The sequence below is a fragment of the Triticum urartu genome, chromosome 2 (genome assembly GCF_003073215.2).
Source record: "Triticum urartu cultivar G1812 chromosome 2, Tu2.1, whole genome shotgun sequence".
NCBI lineage: Eukaryota > Viridiplantae > Streptophyta > Magnoliopsida > Poales > Poaceae > Triticum > Triticum urartu.
In genome coordinates this window covers 526,237,096-526,250,305 of record NC_053023.1, presented here as the reverse complement: position 1 = coordinate 526,250,305, position 13,210 = coordinate 526,237,096, and the positions used below count along the sequence as shown (strand labels likewise).

The following is a 13,210-nucleotide window of genomic DNA, read 5'->3' as shown; positions in this document are numbered from 1 at the left end:
TAATGTGCTTCATGTTTGACCCTTTTTCTACTAGTGCAGGATGGGGCTCGGTGCCCTCTGAGTTTGAGTTTTTAACAAATCTTACCTTCCACGGATTGCCTCGATGTGTTTGGAACAGTGAGTCCATAAATGAGCTTATCAATGACTTTGGAGGTGAGCTTGTAAGAATGTTTGTTCCTCGAGACAGCTAGGCTCTGACGGTTATGGCATGGATGAAGATACTGGTGCAGAAACTGGGGTTGTACTATTCGTCGCCACCATGCCCGCCGCAGACCACGTTAGGGATGTACCTGTATCAAGTGTTCGTGCATGTCCAAGAAGTGGTCAATCCATCAATCGAAGTCCTGCCACCGCCGCTGCTGCCAGGGTCCGCCGACGACGTCCATTACAGGAGTCAACGTCAGACTTTCCTCGTGTTGCTCGGAACGATGGATGGCACAGGGCCTACTCCATCTCGCGGCGGAGGACACTACTTCTTTGAAAGAAGAGGAAGGGCTGGCTGCCTGGATGTGCTCTAATTTGAGGTATTAACTGAACCTTCTCAGATACTAGTTAAATCCAAGCTATTGGTGTGAAGCACTGATGTGCCAGTACTTTGATGTGACCTGTTCTATTTTTGTACCTGAACTTTTTTAGAAATGGGTGTACGTCAACTCAATGTGCTAGGAGAACTTATTGTGTTGACTGTCTATTTTCTTTGCACAACATTCAAGATATTTCCCCGTCATTGATAAATACAATGAACCATTATGTACGAGTTCGTTGGTTTCAATATAGCCCTACCCGTAGCGATCCATTGCTTCCACCCTAATTGTGCCGCTTGCGTGAAATTTTTGTATGCAAATTCAGTGTGCTATGATGTTCTACATGACGTGTTAACTATATAAGTTTTTACTGAGCATTAGCAATGCATATGGCTGAAAGATGTATTTATGAGCATCGACCGATGGGTCTCTCTCTCACACACACATGCGCGCGCACACACACAAGTGGGACCCGTTGAATTATTTCTTCGCTCATGACAGCTTTTAATTAGGTTCCACTGTACTCTAATTTTTTTATTAAGTTATTAATTGAGCTCAGTGACTTTAAAAAGTTGTACAGAAGCCTTGTTTAGGTCTTTTTAGCCGTTATTGAATGTGGGCTGAGTAGACATGTAAAGTTGTATTGTACTACACAGGCCTTTTTTGTTGAACATCAGCAATGCAACTGAACCGATAATTGTACACAAGATATTAAAATAAGCGTAGCCTAGCCTATGTTTTTTTAATAAAATGCAGAGCCCAGTTCATTTTTTATATAATAAGATTACCAAGCCCAGCTTAATTTTTTAATAATGTTCGTATCTCAACATTATTTTTTATAATAAATGCTCAGTCCAGACCATCATTGTTTTTTCACCCATCCCCAAAATGGGTCCATTTATACTAAAATCAAATGGCTTGTAAATTATCAAAAATGATAAATGTGTTGCATGTACGCAATATTATTTTTCACCCAGCTCAGTAAATAGGTGTATTCAAATAAATAATCAAGTGTGCTATAAATTATCATAAGTAGTAAATCGGCTATTATTATTTTTACCCAGCCCAGAAAAATAGATTATTTTTTAGTCAAAGCCCATGAAATAGATATATTGGCAAACAAAATGAAATGGGTTGTAAAACCTAAATAAATGGGCTGAATTCCGCCACAACTTTCAAAGCTGACTTTGTTGGCCCACTAGACGAAGCCTGCGCAAGATGTTGTCCATTTAGTGAACAAAACAATTTAATGGTCTAAAACAAAAAGTCAACAAATTATTTTGATAGCTGTAGTAGTTGGATTGACATCCAACGACCATCCTGCTTCTTCAGTCTCTGATCTAGTTGCTCTTGCTCCAGCCGCCAAAACCATCGCCGACAGGAGCGCCTACATCTGCCTCCCGTGGCCGGCTGTGCTGCCGCGCAGACCTCGCACGCGCCACCCTACTCCCAACGATGACTAGGTCATACATGTACTCACCCACACCTTCTGTTATTCTTCGGTGAAGGCAACCTCACCAGGCAGCCGAACCAATCCCTCGTGCTCCCCTCGGCCAGGGTCTCCAGTACCCCTTGTTCCACGACTCCAGAACGTTCCCATCTTAGGCCTCGCCGTCGTCCACCGCCTTGGTGCTCACAGCGCGGCCTGCTCAACATGGTCAAGGAACGACTTCCATCGGAAGAGCCACTGTACAGCTGGGTCCATGGCCACAGCAAGGAAGTGCCTCCTTATTACACGCAAAATAATGATTCCTCCACCTAACAGTGGGACCTACTAGAAGGGCCTAAAAACGTTTCCCCCCTAACAGCTGGGATCCACCAGTTACATCTTCGCACGCAAGGAAGTGCGTCCATATTACGGGCAAAAAAAATTATTCTTCCCCCTGACAGCTGGGATTCACCAGCTATATCTTCACACGCAAGGAAGTGCCTCCTTATCCTCCCTGACAGCTGGGACCCACCGGGTCGAACCGTACGTTGGGTTGTTTGTCTGGTCATGAACGTGTACGTACATACTGGTCGATCGGTCTCTCTGCAGCGATGAACCGTGACCGAGTAAGGAGACATATAACCTAGATCGGTCTCTCTGCCAAATGTTTCATACAACCCAGATCTCATTGAAATATATTTTGACAAATTCCCGCCGCAATGCGTGGGGTATTATCTAGTCCATTAAGATCTTTGTTTACATACTCATCATCCGATGATGAATCCATCCTTTGCCTACAAATGAGCAAACAAATAGAATAAAACTGCTCGAACATTTCACCAAACACACATAGTGGATGTGTGTGTCCGGGGGAGTTGGACATATCGGTGCGGCATCCGATGGCGACACAACGGTCGACATTGTGGGTTGGGCCCTCCGATGGCGATGTTGTGGGTTGGGAATGATATCGGAGCTAGAGTGGTGGCGGAACTACATTGACAGTTGTACGAATAAGGCGGTAAAGAGGATAGGAAGAGGGAAGATCGGGCTAAGTCGGGGACCTCTTGAAGAGATTTGGGATGGGAACCTACCGCCAGTCCGACGTGGTAGACGCATCTGGACATCCCCATATCCGCCCCACATATGAACTGGATATGGAGGGTGCCGAATAGGCCGAATGCATAGGGCCGATTTGAGGGGCCTGGTTCGATGATATTTTTGTGACTGGACAGTGACCAACCCGTCTACCCTAGTGTAGAGTCAGGGATTGAGGGGTCCGGTTATAGATGCTGTTAGCGGCTACATATGTGTTATATATGTTTTGTAGCATTTTCTGGGTGTCCTAAGAGCAACTCTAATGGGGCGATCCATTTCGTCCGACTGTGTCCGTTTGGGTCGGTGTGGACAAAAGTGGCGGCCCAATGCGCCAACCTAAACCCAAATCACGTCCGCTTTGCATCCGCGCCGACGCATTTGCGGCCCAAATTTGCGCCCCAAATGCGTCGGCGCGGACGCAGAACGGACGCCACGCGCGCCTTCTTGGCGTCTGCCGCGTCCCCACCTGGCAGCCGCCCAACTGCCCGCTGCCCATGCGGTCAGCTTAATTTATGACCATGGGCCCACGCGTCCGCGACGGCAGTCGTCCTTTTTTAAGCCGACCGTGCGGCGGGGCCGCCCACATCTATCCAGCTCTGCTCCACCGTCGCCGGCAAACCCTAGCCACCACTACCACAGCGAGATGGGGCTCTTCTCCGGCGCCGGCAGCAGCAAGGCCAAGGGCAAGGCCCCCGCCATCCCTCTCCCCTCAGAGTTCCTCCCGCCTTCGCCGCCGCCGGCTTGCCGGTAGAGGCAGCGTGTGAACGTGTTAGTGCACCAGGCGGAGTGGCATTGGCAGCACCGCGTGTCTATGTCGTACCCCGACGTCACCCTGCCGCACGACTAGCATCTGGATCTAGAGAGGATCCCAGTGTTGGCGGCACCGTGGTCAGCTAGGGCGCACACGGAGGAGGTGTGGCACCGGCGGGCGCTGCTGACGCCGGAGCAGCGCCATGACGCCACCTATGCCTCCGACTCACCGAACTGGAAGAGGTGGTTCGCCTTCGAGCATGAGGAGGCGAGGCGCCACGGCATGCGCGAGGTCGACCGCAGCCTGCCGCCGCCCCCGCTCGTCGTCCGCGAGGAGGACCAGGCGACGGAGGACGCCTACTAGGCGGCCATTGCGGCGGTCTACCGCGTGAGCAAGGAGGACGAGCGGCGCATGCCATTGCCCTCTCCGCGGCCGGCGACTGCGTGATGCCACCGGTGGCCCCGCCGTCCCCTTCCTGACGCCGCGTCAAGGCCGACCCGGAGCCATAGCCGGAGCCCGAGCCGGAGCGGTCCCCCATCGAGCGCTACTCCTAGACGGGAGTACTGCGCGAGTGGGTGTCCGCGCCACCGATTTGGATGGGGGCGACGCCAGCGCAGGAGGCGGCGTACCTCAAGATGTGGCGCCAGCGACGGTTGGCCGAGGAGCGCCGTCACGACGAGTACGAGGAGATACTCGAGCGCGACCTCGAGGAGGAGCAACGCGAGGCTGAGAAGGAGGCGCGCCAGGCCACAACTGCACAGGTGGCCGCATAGCCCCCCGCGACGGCATTGCCCGCGTCAGAACAGCTGCCCGCGGCCTACATCGCCGCCGCCTGGAACACGGCGTTCCCGGCCCTGCGCTGACGCTCATCGACCCCGAGGAGGAGGAGGACGACGACGACGCCTAGGGCAGCGTGCCACCTCGTAGTTTAGGTTGTTTTTATTTTTTTTAAATGCTAATGTGGACGCGTGGACTCTCGTGGGCCTTCGTGGCCGGCTGTAATGTTTAATTAATGTTTTTTTAAATATGCATGCATTTTTTTTCTAGCGCCGTCAAAATGGATCGGGCCAGCGTTGGACACACGCGCCGACCAAACGCGAAAGCGGACGTCCGTGTCCATCTTGCCCACCCAAACAGACAAAAAAGGACAAAATTGTCATTCATTTGGGTCAGTCCGGTGGAATTACTCTAAGTCGAAAGGTGCCACCGGCTAAGCCGGATCTACTATAACGGTCATTACAAAACCTGGACCCATGATTTCTCGACTGGTAAAAAAGACAACCAGTATAACTCCACTAGTGGAGGAGTGCCGGTCGGCCGGCCGGGGCCTGGATGCGTGACGGAACATCGTCTGCGGCTGTAGACACGAGTCATATGAATAGTGTCGACCGATCGGGGGCCGATAGCCGGAGACGACCCAATCGACTTTCGCCAGCGCGTACGTTCAAAACCTGGATTCTACACTTTAGTGGGCCGATCCGACATCGTCTTGTGACATTGCCGTTCTGATCTGATCAGGTCTCGCCGCTAGCAGCTGCATGCCATGCCATGCCATGCCCTGGCCGGCTGGGAGCATCGTCTTGTAGATTGTAGTGGCACAGGGCGTACTGTGAACGGTGACAGGACTAAACCAGCGGCACGCACGCACGTACGACGTTACTCCGGCAGCGCTAGCTGTAGCTGCGGCCATGTGAGACCCCCCAGGGGGTCGATACAAGGATACACGCCGAAAACGCATACAGAAACGCAGCGAAATCAAACAGGACGTACGTGTAGCTGCTACATTAATTCATGCAGGTCATCGCTGGCCTCATGGGTGGGGATATCCAACTATTTCCTTCCCTTCTGCATGTATGCGACCATGTGGTTGGCGAGGGGTCGATCATGTGGCCGTTCATTAAGGTCTGCTGTTTGTGGGATGATCATCTCCTGGTAGCCATACGTGTGTTCCTTTCCAAAAAGAAAATGTAAACAGGCAGGAAATGACGGCTGTATCTCTCGTATTCCCTCGGCACCAAAATAGTTGTCGTGGTTTTAGTTCATATTTGTGATTTTAGTTTGAACAAAAACAAGAAAAATATTTTAAAACGGAGGGAGTAGCTTTTTAGAAAAGGTGAAGGAAAACTTACTACATACAGTATGAGACACGTTTCGTGCACATCTATGTTGTGCCCATGTGCGATGTGACAGTACTACTGTATAGCGGCCTGTACGTGCAAACAGATTTGTATACTTTTGAGAATACGGAATTTTGTGATCTGACGGAGGCAAGGGCATGCATGCATTGGGACACAGTAGACGTAGTACTACGTATAGCCCCTAGAAAAGAGGCTCCCTCCGTCTAGCTGCCTATGCATGCTGCATTCGTCTGACTCCACGAGATCGACCAGCCCATGTTCGTCTCCATAATTAGCCCGTCCATGGATTCCCAGCGGGTGATGCGTCCCTGTTCACCGCAACAGTCGCCGGACTGATCTCGTCCGTCCGCCCGGGCAACTGGCTGGGCCTATAGCCTCCCGTGCAACCTTAACTTCCTCATCGTACACACCCTCCCCACTGTTCCACAACGTTGTACCGCGCCAGGGCTCTGGACTTGTCCTTTCCGGTTTCCGCCTTCCCATTGCTCTGTCTCCGCGCGCATGCGCGCAGTCGCTCTGTGTCGCCGTTAGCTAGCTACGGACATTCCAGTACATATCCGCCAGCGCATAGGATTCGTGCGGTTAATATATATAGGAGTACGTATTTGTGAACTTTGACCACACGGCTAGTGATCCACAGAGGGCTAGGATAAGGAGTTTCAAGCACATCTGCATGTCAGAGAGGATATGTTTGGTCCATGGCTTATCCATCTATTGGGTTGCACAAACTTCTAGGAGCACTAGTTTTAGATTGGTAGTGGTCTAATTAGCTGTATTTGTATTTTGTTGTTCTTATAGTTGTTTGTTCTGTTGTTCCTTAGGCGACTGGGAAATAACTATTTCCAAGTCACCAAAAATTCAAAAATATAAGTCACCACAAGAGCTGATGTGGACTGGTCTAGCTACGTTGGTGCAAGGAGAACTTCTTTCTCCTGACAGACTAATGACCAAAGTCGGAGCTGTCTTGTCCTCGACGTGTTTGGCCAGCTGTTTGGCTTTGGCCGGAACCATTCTTGCGTGCTAATCGTTCGGGGGGGTTTTGATGGTTTGTCCATGGTGAAGCTAGAGTCAGTGTGCTCGAGGAGAGGTGAGGATGGTGCCATTGCAGGCGACCCCAATGGTTTCTTCTCCTTGACGGTGTGTGGGTCTTGTGGGTTGCTCGGCTGGCAGCTATGCCTTTCTTGTGGGATTGTTGTAACAGTTCCCGCCCGGGTTTCTGCAAATTAACCAAAAAATTTATATTCCACCTTTTTAGTGATTCGGGCCCTAAGGGGCCGTCTTTGAAGAAAAGGGTTGATCAAGGGATAATTATTGTGGACGATTCGTAGAATAGAAGGAATGACATTCTAATGGGAACCATGAAAAGAATGGTTCCAAGTATAGGGTTCAAAAAAAAAGATGCAAAAGGAAATAATGAAAGAAGAAAGAAAATATCACGAATCAAAGTGAAATTAATTAGCTGCTCAGTCAAAATATCCAACAAGAATGGAGATCATGATCGAGGACTTCTGATCATACTTCATGATTCTTACGAGTGCGAGACGGATGAGAAATCTTGACCCGAAACTGTCGGCGTTCTGGGAACGGGGGTACCCAGACTTGCCTGCCTGCGGCCCACGGCGTGGCTCCATCAACGGCCCAGTACAGCCCACCTTCAGCATCAACAAACTCAAGACCGTCGCGAGGCGGACGACACCACGACCTACAGAAGGAGCGGCCTGCTCAGGCCGGCTCCTGAGGAGCGGAGATCTCTATGCAAGCCTCACCTCGTGAGGTTCAGATGACGTGAGACATGACGACCAAGGCCAGCCGGGCGCCAGCGGGCGCAGGACAGCAGTTTCCTCTATGGTGCTAAGGAGGCATACCCATGCGCGGAGTCCCGAGGAATCAACCAAAGATTTCCATTCCCATGCAACAAGACCAAGACCGCCAGGACGGCAGGATGGAGGTCATCGCCGAGCCCACCACGGTGTCACAACCAGAAGCTTTCTAGGCGAAGACTGCTTTTGTCAGGATAAGACGTACTAGTTGTCTCCCTTCGAATTTGGCCATTGTGGGATCCCTTCCCGCCATCATTTGGGAAGAGGACCAAGGCCACTATAAATATAGCTTAGCCACCATCATAGGATGGGACAGACCCATTCCAACCCTCACCAGCTCACACCAACATAAGAGCAGACCTCCTGAGGTTGTTCTTCCACTGTACTAGTTCATCCTCAGCCCACCTCGAGGCCAATCCACCACAAAGCAGGAGTAGGGTTTTACACCGCAAGGTGGCCCGAACCTGGGTAAACTGATGTGTCCCATTTCCTTCCTGTTCATCGAGCTAGGCCGTGAGATTGGCGAGCAGGCAGACTGGGGAGGTTGAGTTCTTCGCACGCACCCCAGAGTTCGAATCTATCAAGGATCCGCGGAGCCCGAAATCCGGCAGAAACATAAGCACTTGAATGGGAAATAACTACTTCTAGAATGCAACAGGGGCGGCGACCCGAGCCCCGCCAGCAGCAGTCTCCAACCTACTCATCCCTATCGCCGCCATTGGTGGTCACCATTGGGGAAAGCCCACACAGTGGTGGTAGTTGTGGGGTCTTCCCCCACGTGGTGCCCAATCTATTGGATGCGGCATCTGGGGACGCTGAGCATTGTGGCGACTTGTGGCGGCCTCGCGTGGCACAGGGCGAGCATGGCATTTGCAGTCCCATCTGGTGGGCGGTATAGGCAGGCAGGGGCAAGGAGCCTAGTGACACAAGCATCAGTTTCATAGTGGCCACCTCCAGAGCGGGCGCATGACATGCGTCATAGTGAAGTGCGGCGGATCCGGCACCTCGATGCATATATGGGTAGCTTTGAGACCTGGGGAATGGGAGGCGGGTGCATGATGGTGCGCATGGTGAATCGGCCATCTACGGAGGAGAGTGGTGCAGGTACAATAGATCTGGCATCTCCGCCCCTAGCATGCGCGTGGTTGTGCGTGATACGTCCATTTTGCATCATGTTTTCCTATGGTTATTTATAATGTTTTTAATCAATATAACACTTTGTGGAGCAATTCTAATGCCTTTTTTCTCTTAATACGCAAGATTTGCATGAAGAGGGAGATTGCTGGCAGCTAGAATTCCGGACTTGAAAAGGCTATGTCAGAGATACCTATTCTGCACATCTCCAAATGAGCTAAAATTTTAAGGATATTTATTTTGGAATAAATAAAAATATATTAGAGAAAAGCAATACCAGAGGGGGCCACCAGGTGCCCATGAGGCACTAGGGCGCCTTGTGGGGCCCCTGGCCATCCTTCGGTGCCCATCTTCTAGTATATAAGCCCATTTGCCCTAGAAAAATAGACAAGGATAAGACTTTCGGGACGGAGCGCCGCCGTCTCGAGGCGGAACTTGGGCATGACCACTTTTGCTCTGTGGCAGAGCGATTCCGCCGGGGATACTTCCCTCCGGGAGGGGGAAATCAAAGCCATCATCATCACCTACAACCCTCTCATCGTGGGAGGACGAATCTTCATCAACATCTTCACCAGCACCATCTCATCTCAAACCCTAGTTCATGTCTTGTATTCAATCTTTGTATCAAAACCTCATATTAGTACATGTGGGTTGCTGGTAGTGTAGATTTACAAAGTCATCACAGACGCCTTGCTGTTGATGTACATGTTGCTTACCACTAAAAGAATAAATTAGGTAAATCCTAAAACAAATTCAAAAAAGGGCGATCACTCATGTCAAGTCAAGGATTTGAACTCGAATGGGCTGGCTTCACTACAAAGAATCGGACCAATTGTAGTCCAGTTCTCCATTTTGTTTGGAAGAATAAAATACCTTTCATCCCCACTTCATGCTTTTTTTAACAAAATACTGTATAAACTTAGAACTTTGCAGGTCAATGAAACTCTAGATCTATAATGTGCGTTTTTTTGGTGCAGCATAAACAATAATATCCAACATAAACAATAAAATGAGATATTTTTCCAAATATGCCACATCATTTGAAGTATTTATGTTAAACAAAAACTTGATCTTAAAAATATTATATTTCTAGTATATTGACTTGCAATGTTTGAAGTTTTTTTTGGGGGACAAACTAAAAATTGAAGTTGGATGTGGGTCTATGGGTAAAGTCCAAAATCCCCACAAAGAATATGTGGCTGAACCGGGTCATGGGGTATGGATGTTGGATCTTTGCACGGAATATCCCATATGCATGGTAGAAAAACCACTCCCATGGTTGTTGATGGCCTCATTTAACTCTCATGTGTTCTTACAAAAACTATACTATGGTGTTATCCTAGAGAGATGCCATGTAGAATAATTTGTGAGGTGGAAAAGAGAGAAAAAAGACCATTTACTTGTCTTAGCTAAGAGATAGTCTCTTAAGAAAAAGATAAGGCATTTCATTCAGCTGCATGAGATTGTTTTTAGAAAAGGAGATTCGAACCTGACAAAACAAATATATGGACCAACCCAAAGCCATCTCCGTGGCGATCTCTGTCGCTACACCTACAAGTTTAATGATGTATCCTGACCTCGCATCAATTGTATGAGATGTCTTCTCTTATCCACATGCTTTTGAGTTATTGCTTCAGTTGCCCAATAACAGTAGTTAAAAGGTAACACTAAGAGATAATCCACTGTGTATAATATATTTTAGCCTTCTCTAAATGGCATGGAATATATATAAAGCCGTCTTATAAACTAGATGTATCCTAATTATGTGGTGAGAGATACCATTTCTAAGATATATGATATCTTAATTAAGAGAATTTACAAAACAAAAATCTCAAGGTAAAACTTTTTTTTTCTAGTTTATTTATCCTGCGTGACATACTATCACATGCCTAACGCTGAGACCCGAAAAAACACTATGTATTCCATTAGAACATGCATAATGATCTCTTAGAAAAGCACATGCCCGAGGAGACAGGGACCATACATACCCATGCAATGATGCATATCTCTACATGGTTCGATCAGGGGCTTGGCTTTTGCTGGGCTATGTACCCAGTACATATCAATGTTAGCTAGGTAGATTGATCTAGTGCATTCCTAATAGGACATCGGCCATGTCTGTGGCCATGAAAGCCTACCCGTGTTGGCCTTTGGACCCGTGCTGCACCGCAACTGCATAGGAGCGCAGCCAGCACAGTGCCATGCACATACACATCGAACAGTTCCGAGGTGAAAGCTAGCTATAAGGCGGAAACGGCTCGGGGACATGTAGATCAGTAGTAGATGTGTAGGGTGGTCATTGATCGCGAGAGCACTGACCAGGCAACAGGCCAGGAAAGAGAGGCGCGGATTAACCATCCTCGGCAAGCATGCATGCGCCAGGAGTGCAGGACGCAGCGTCTCAGGCAGTCAGGCTCGGGCGCCGGGCGTTGCGTTGAGTGCCATCAGTTTCATAGCTGGTTTTTACTGCAAATATGTGTCCATGGAGTCTCCACTGTTTGGCTTGGTCTCCGACAGGGCAGCCCCACATCCACCCCCGGCCGCGCCATAATATCATGGCACCTCTCCGGGGGAGGGAGCTGCCTGATTGATTGCCACATTGTGTATATCCACTTCCAGTCTCATTTGTGGGTTCTCTCTTGTACCTGAGGTAGCTAGACTGTCGCCCGGCGCCGGTTGCGACATGGACATGGGGAGGGGGATGGGGATGGGGATGGGGATGGGGAGGGGGATGGACAGGGAGGACGGGCTCAACCTCAGCTTGTCACTGCAGCGGTCGCCTTCGTCGCCGCCGAGGTTCCAGGCGGTGTTCGCCTGTTGCTACTGCCCCAGGAAGTTCAGGAGCTCGCAGGCGCTCGGCGGCCACCAGAACGCGCACAAGGTCCAGCGCAACCTGGCCAGGCGAGGCCGGGACGCCACCACGGCGCTGTCGTTGGCGGCGGCGGGAGATCAAGGTAAGGCCGCCGTCGATGACGACAGCGCTCCGCTGCGCCCAGCGGACCCCGACGCCGCCGACGCGTGGGGAGGGGGGAGGGTCTACCCTCCTCATCGCCAGCAGGGCTCGGGAGCAGCCTCGTCCGGTGCGGCAAGAGGCAACGAAGAGCTTGCGGATGAGATGATTGACCTGTCCCTGAAGCTATGATCGCTCGATTCAGATGCAGGAGCATGGGCTAGCTAGCTTGGCCCGAGCGGCATGAAGTTCCCCTCTTCCATTTGTTTCATTTCTGCGCGTCATTTCTTGTGTGTGTTTCTGCTATCGCTTATCAGGTTAATTATTGTTGTTGGCTGGTTTCTGCAATGGGCTTGAAACTGTACTCGATCTTCAGGTATTTCCATGCATGGATATTGTTAACTATACTGATCAGAAGCCTTTTATTTTATGGAACTGTTTGCAGTAATCTACTAGTTCTTGCCTGTAAATGACAAAATGTGCGGTCCTAGAATAACTTATCTCTTTGATAAATCTAGAGTAATGTTGAACTCTTTACATTCCCAGTTCTGGTTAACTAATTCAACTACCTAGCTGCCTCCTTGTTGCTTCAAGGGTTTCTCATGATCAGTTTAACTCTTCCGGATTTACATGACCAATTGCCGTTGGTAGGGCCTTGTCCTAGGGAACTCCTGTTTAGATAGAGTGAAAATTACTAGCACAGCACAGCACTAGCTAGTATACTGATGAGAGACACCTGTGCCTCAGATCAGACGCCTTAATTGTTGAGATTTACATCCTTGCGTGATTCTCCCTCGTCCCAAGTTGAGTCATTTATTTTAGAATGTTGTATTAATTTTAGTACAAAGTTAGTACAAATTCGAGTCACTTATTTTAAAACGGAAGGAGTATATACTACTTCATTATAGGGGAAACGTGCGCATTCTTATGTTTTTAAACAGGCAATGCGTCTGGTCGGTTTTTTTAGTATATTGATTCACATCCTCGTGTGATATAATATGTTTAATTTTAGCGGAACTATTCGCATTTTCTTTTGTTTTTTAATTGAGAGGCAATTCATTTGGCCGGTGTTTTCAGTAATTAACTAGTACTGCTAACGCTGACGGCCATTCTTTTTTGCTTTTGCTGTTTCCCATCTGGGATTCTGGGTATAGGATGAACGGGAACACACTAGAATGCTAGAAAGTAAAAAACATAGAACTGGAACTTGCAGCCATCTCTTTTCTCCCTTTTTCTGATTTAACCTAGTGCACTAACTACTCAATGCTCGCAAATCCACCATGAAAGAACAGCATCACCTCAGAGAGCTGCGCGCTCGTAGATGCGTCCACCACCGATTAGGGAAAAAAGGCCATATATATAAAACCTG

At 49.3% G+C, this 13,210-nt stretch overlaps 1 protein-coding gene across 1 annotated transcript; it reads left to right on the top strand.

Annotated features, from left to right (window-relative positions):
- Positions 1 to 11,485: 11,485 nt before the first annotated feature.
- LOC125541766 (zinc finger protein STAMENLESS 1-like) lies at positions 11,486 to 12,276 on the top strand. Its single transcript, XM_048705101.1, has one exon. The coding sequence runs from the start codon at positions 11,575 to 11,577 to the stop codon at positions 12,031 to 12,033; it is 459 nt and encodes a 152-aa protein (XP_048561058.1). The 5' UTR covers positions 11,486 to 11,574; the 3' UTR covers positions 12,034 to 12,276.
- The last annotated feature ends 934 nt before the right edge of the window (positions 12,277 to 13,210 follow it).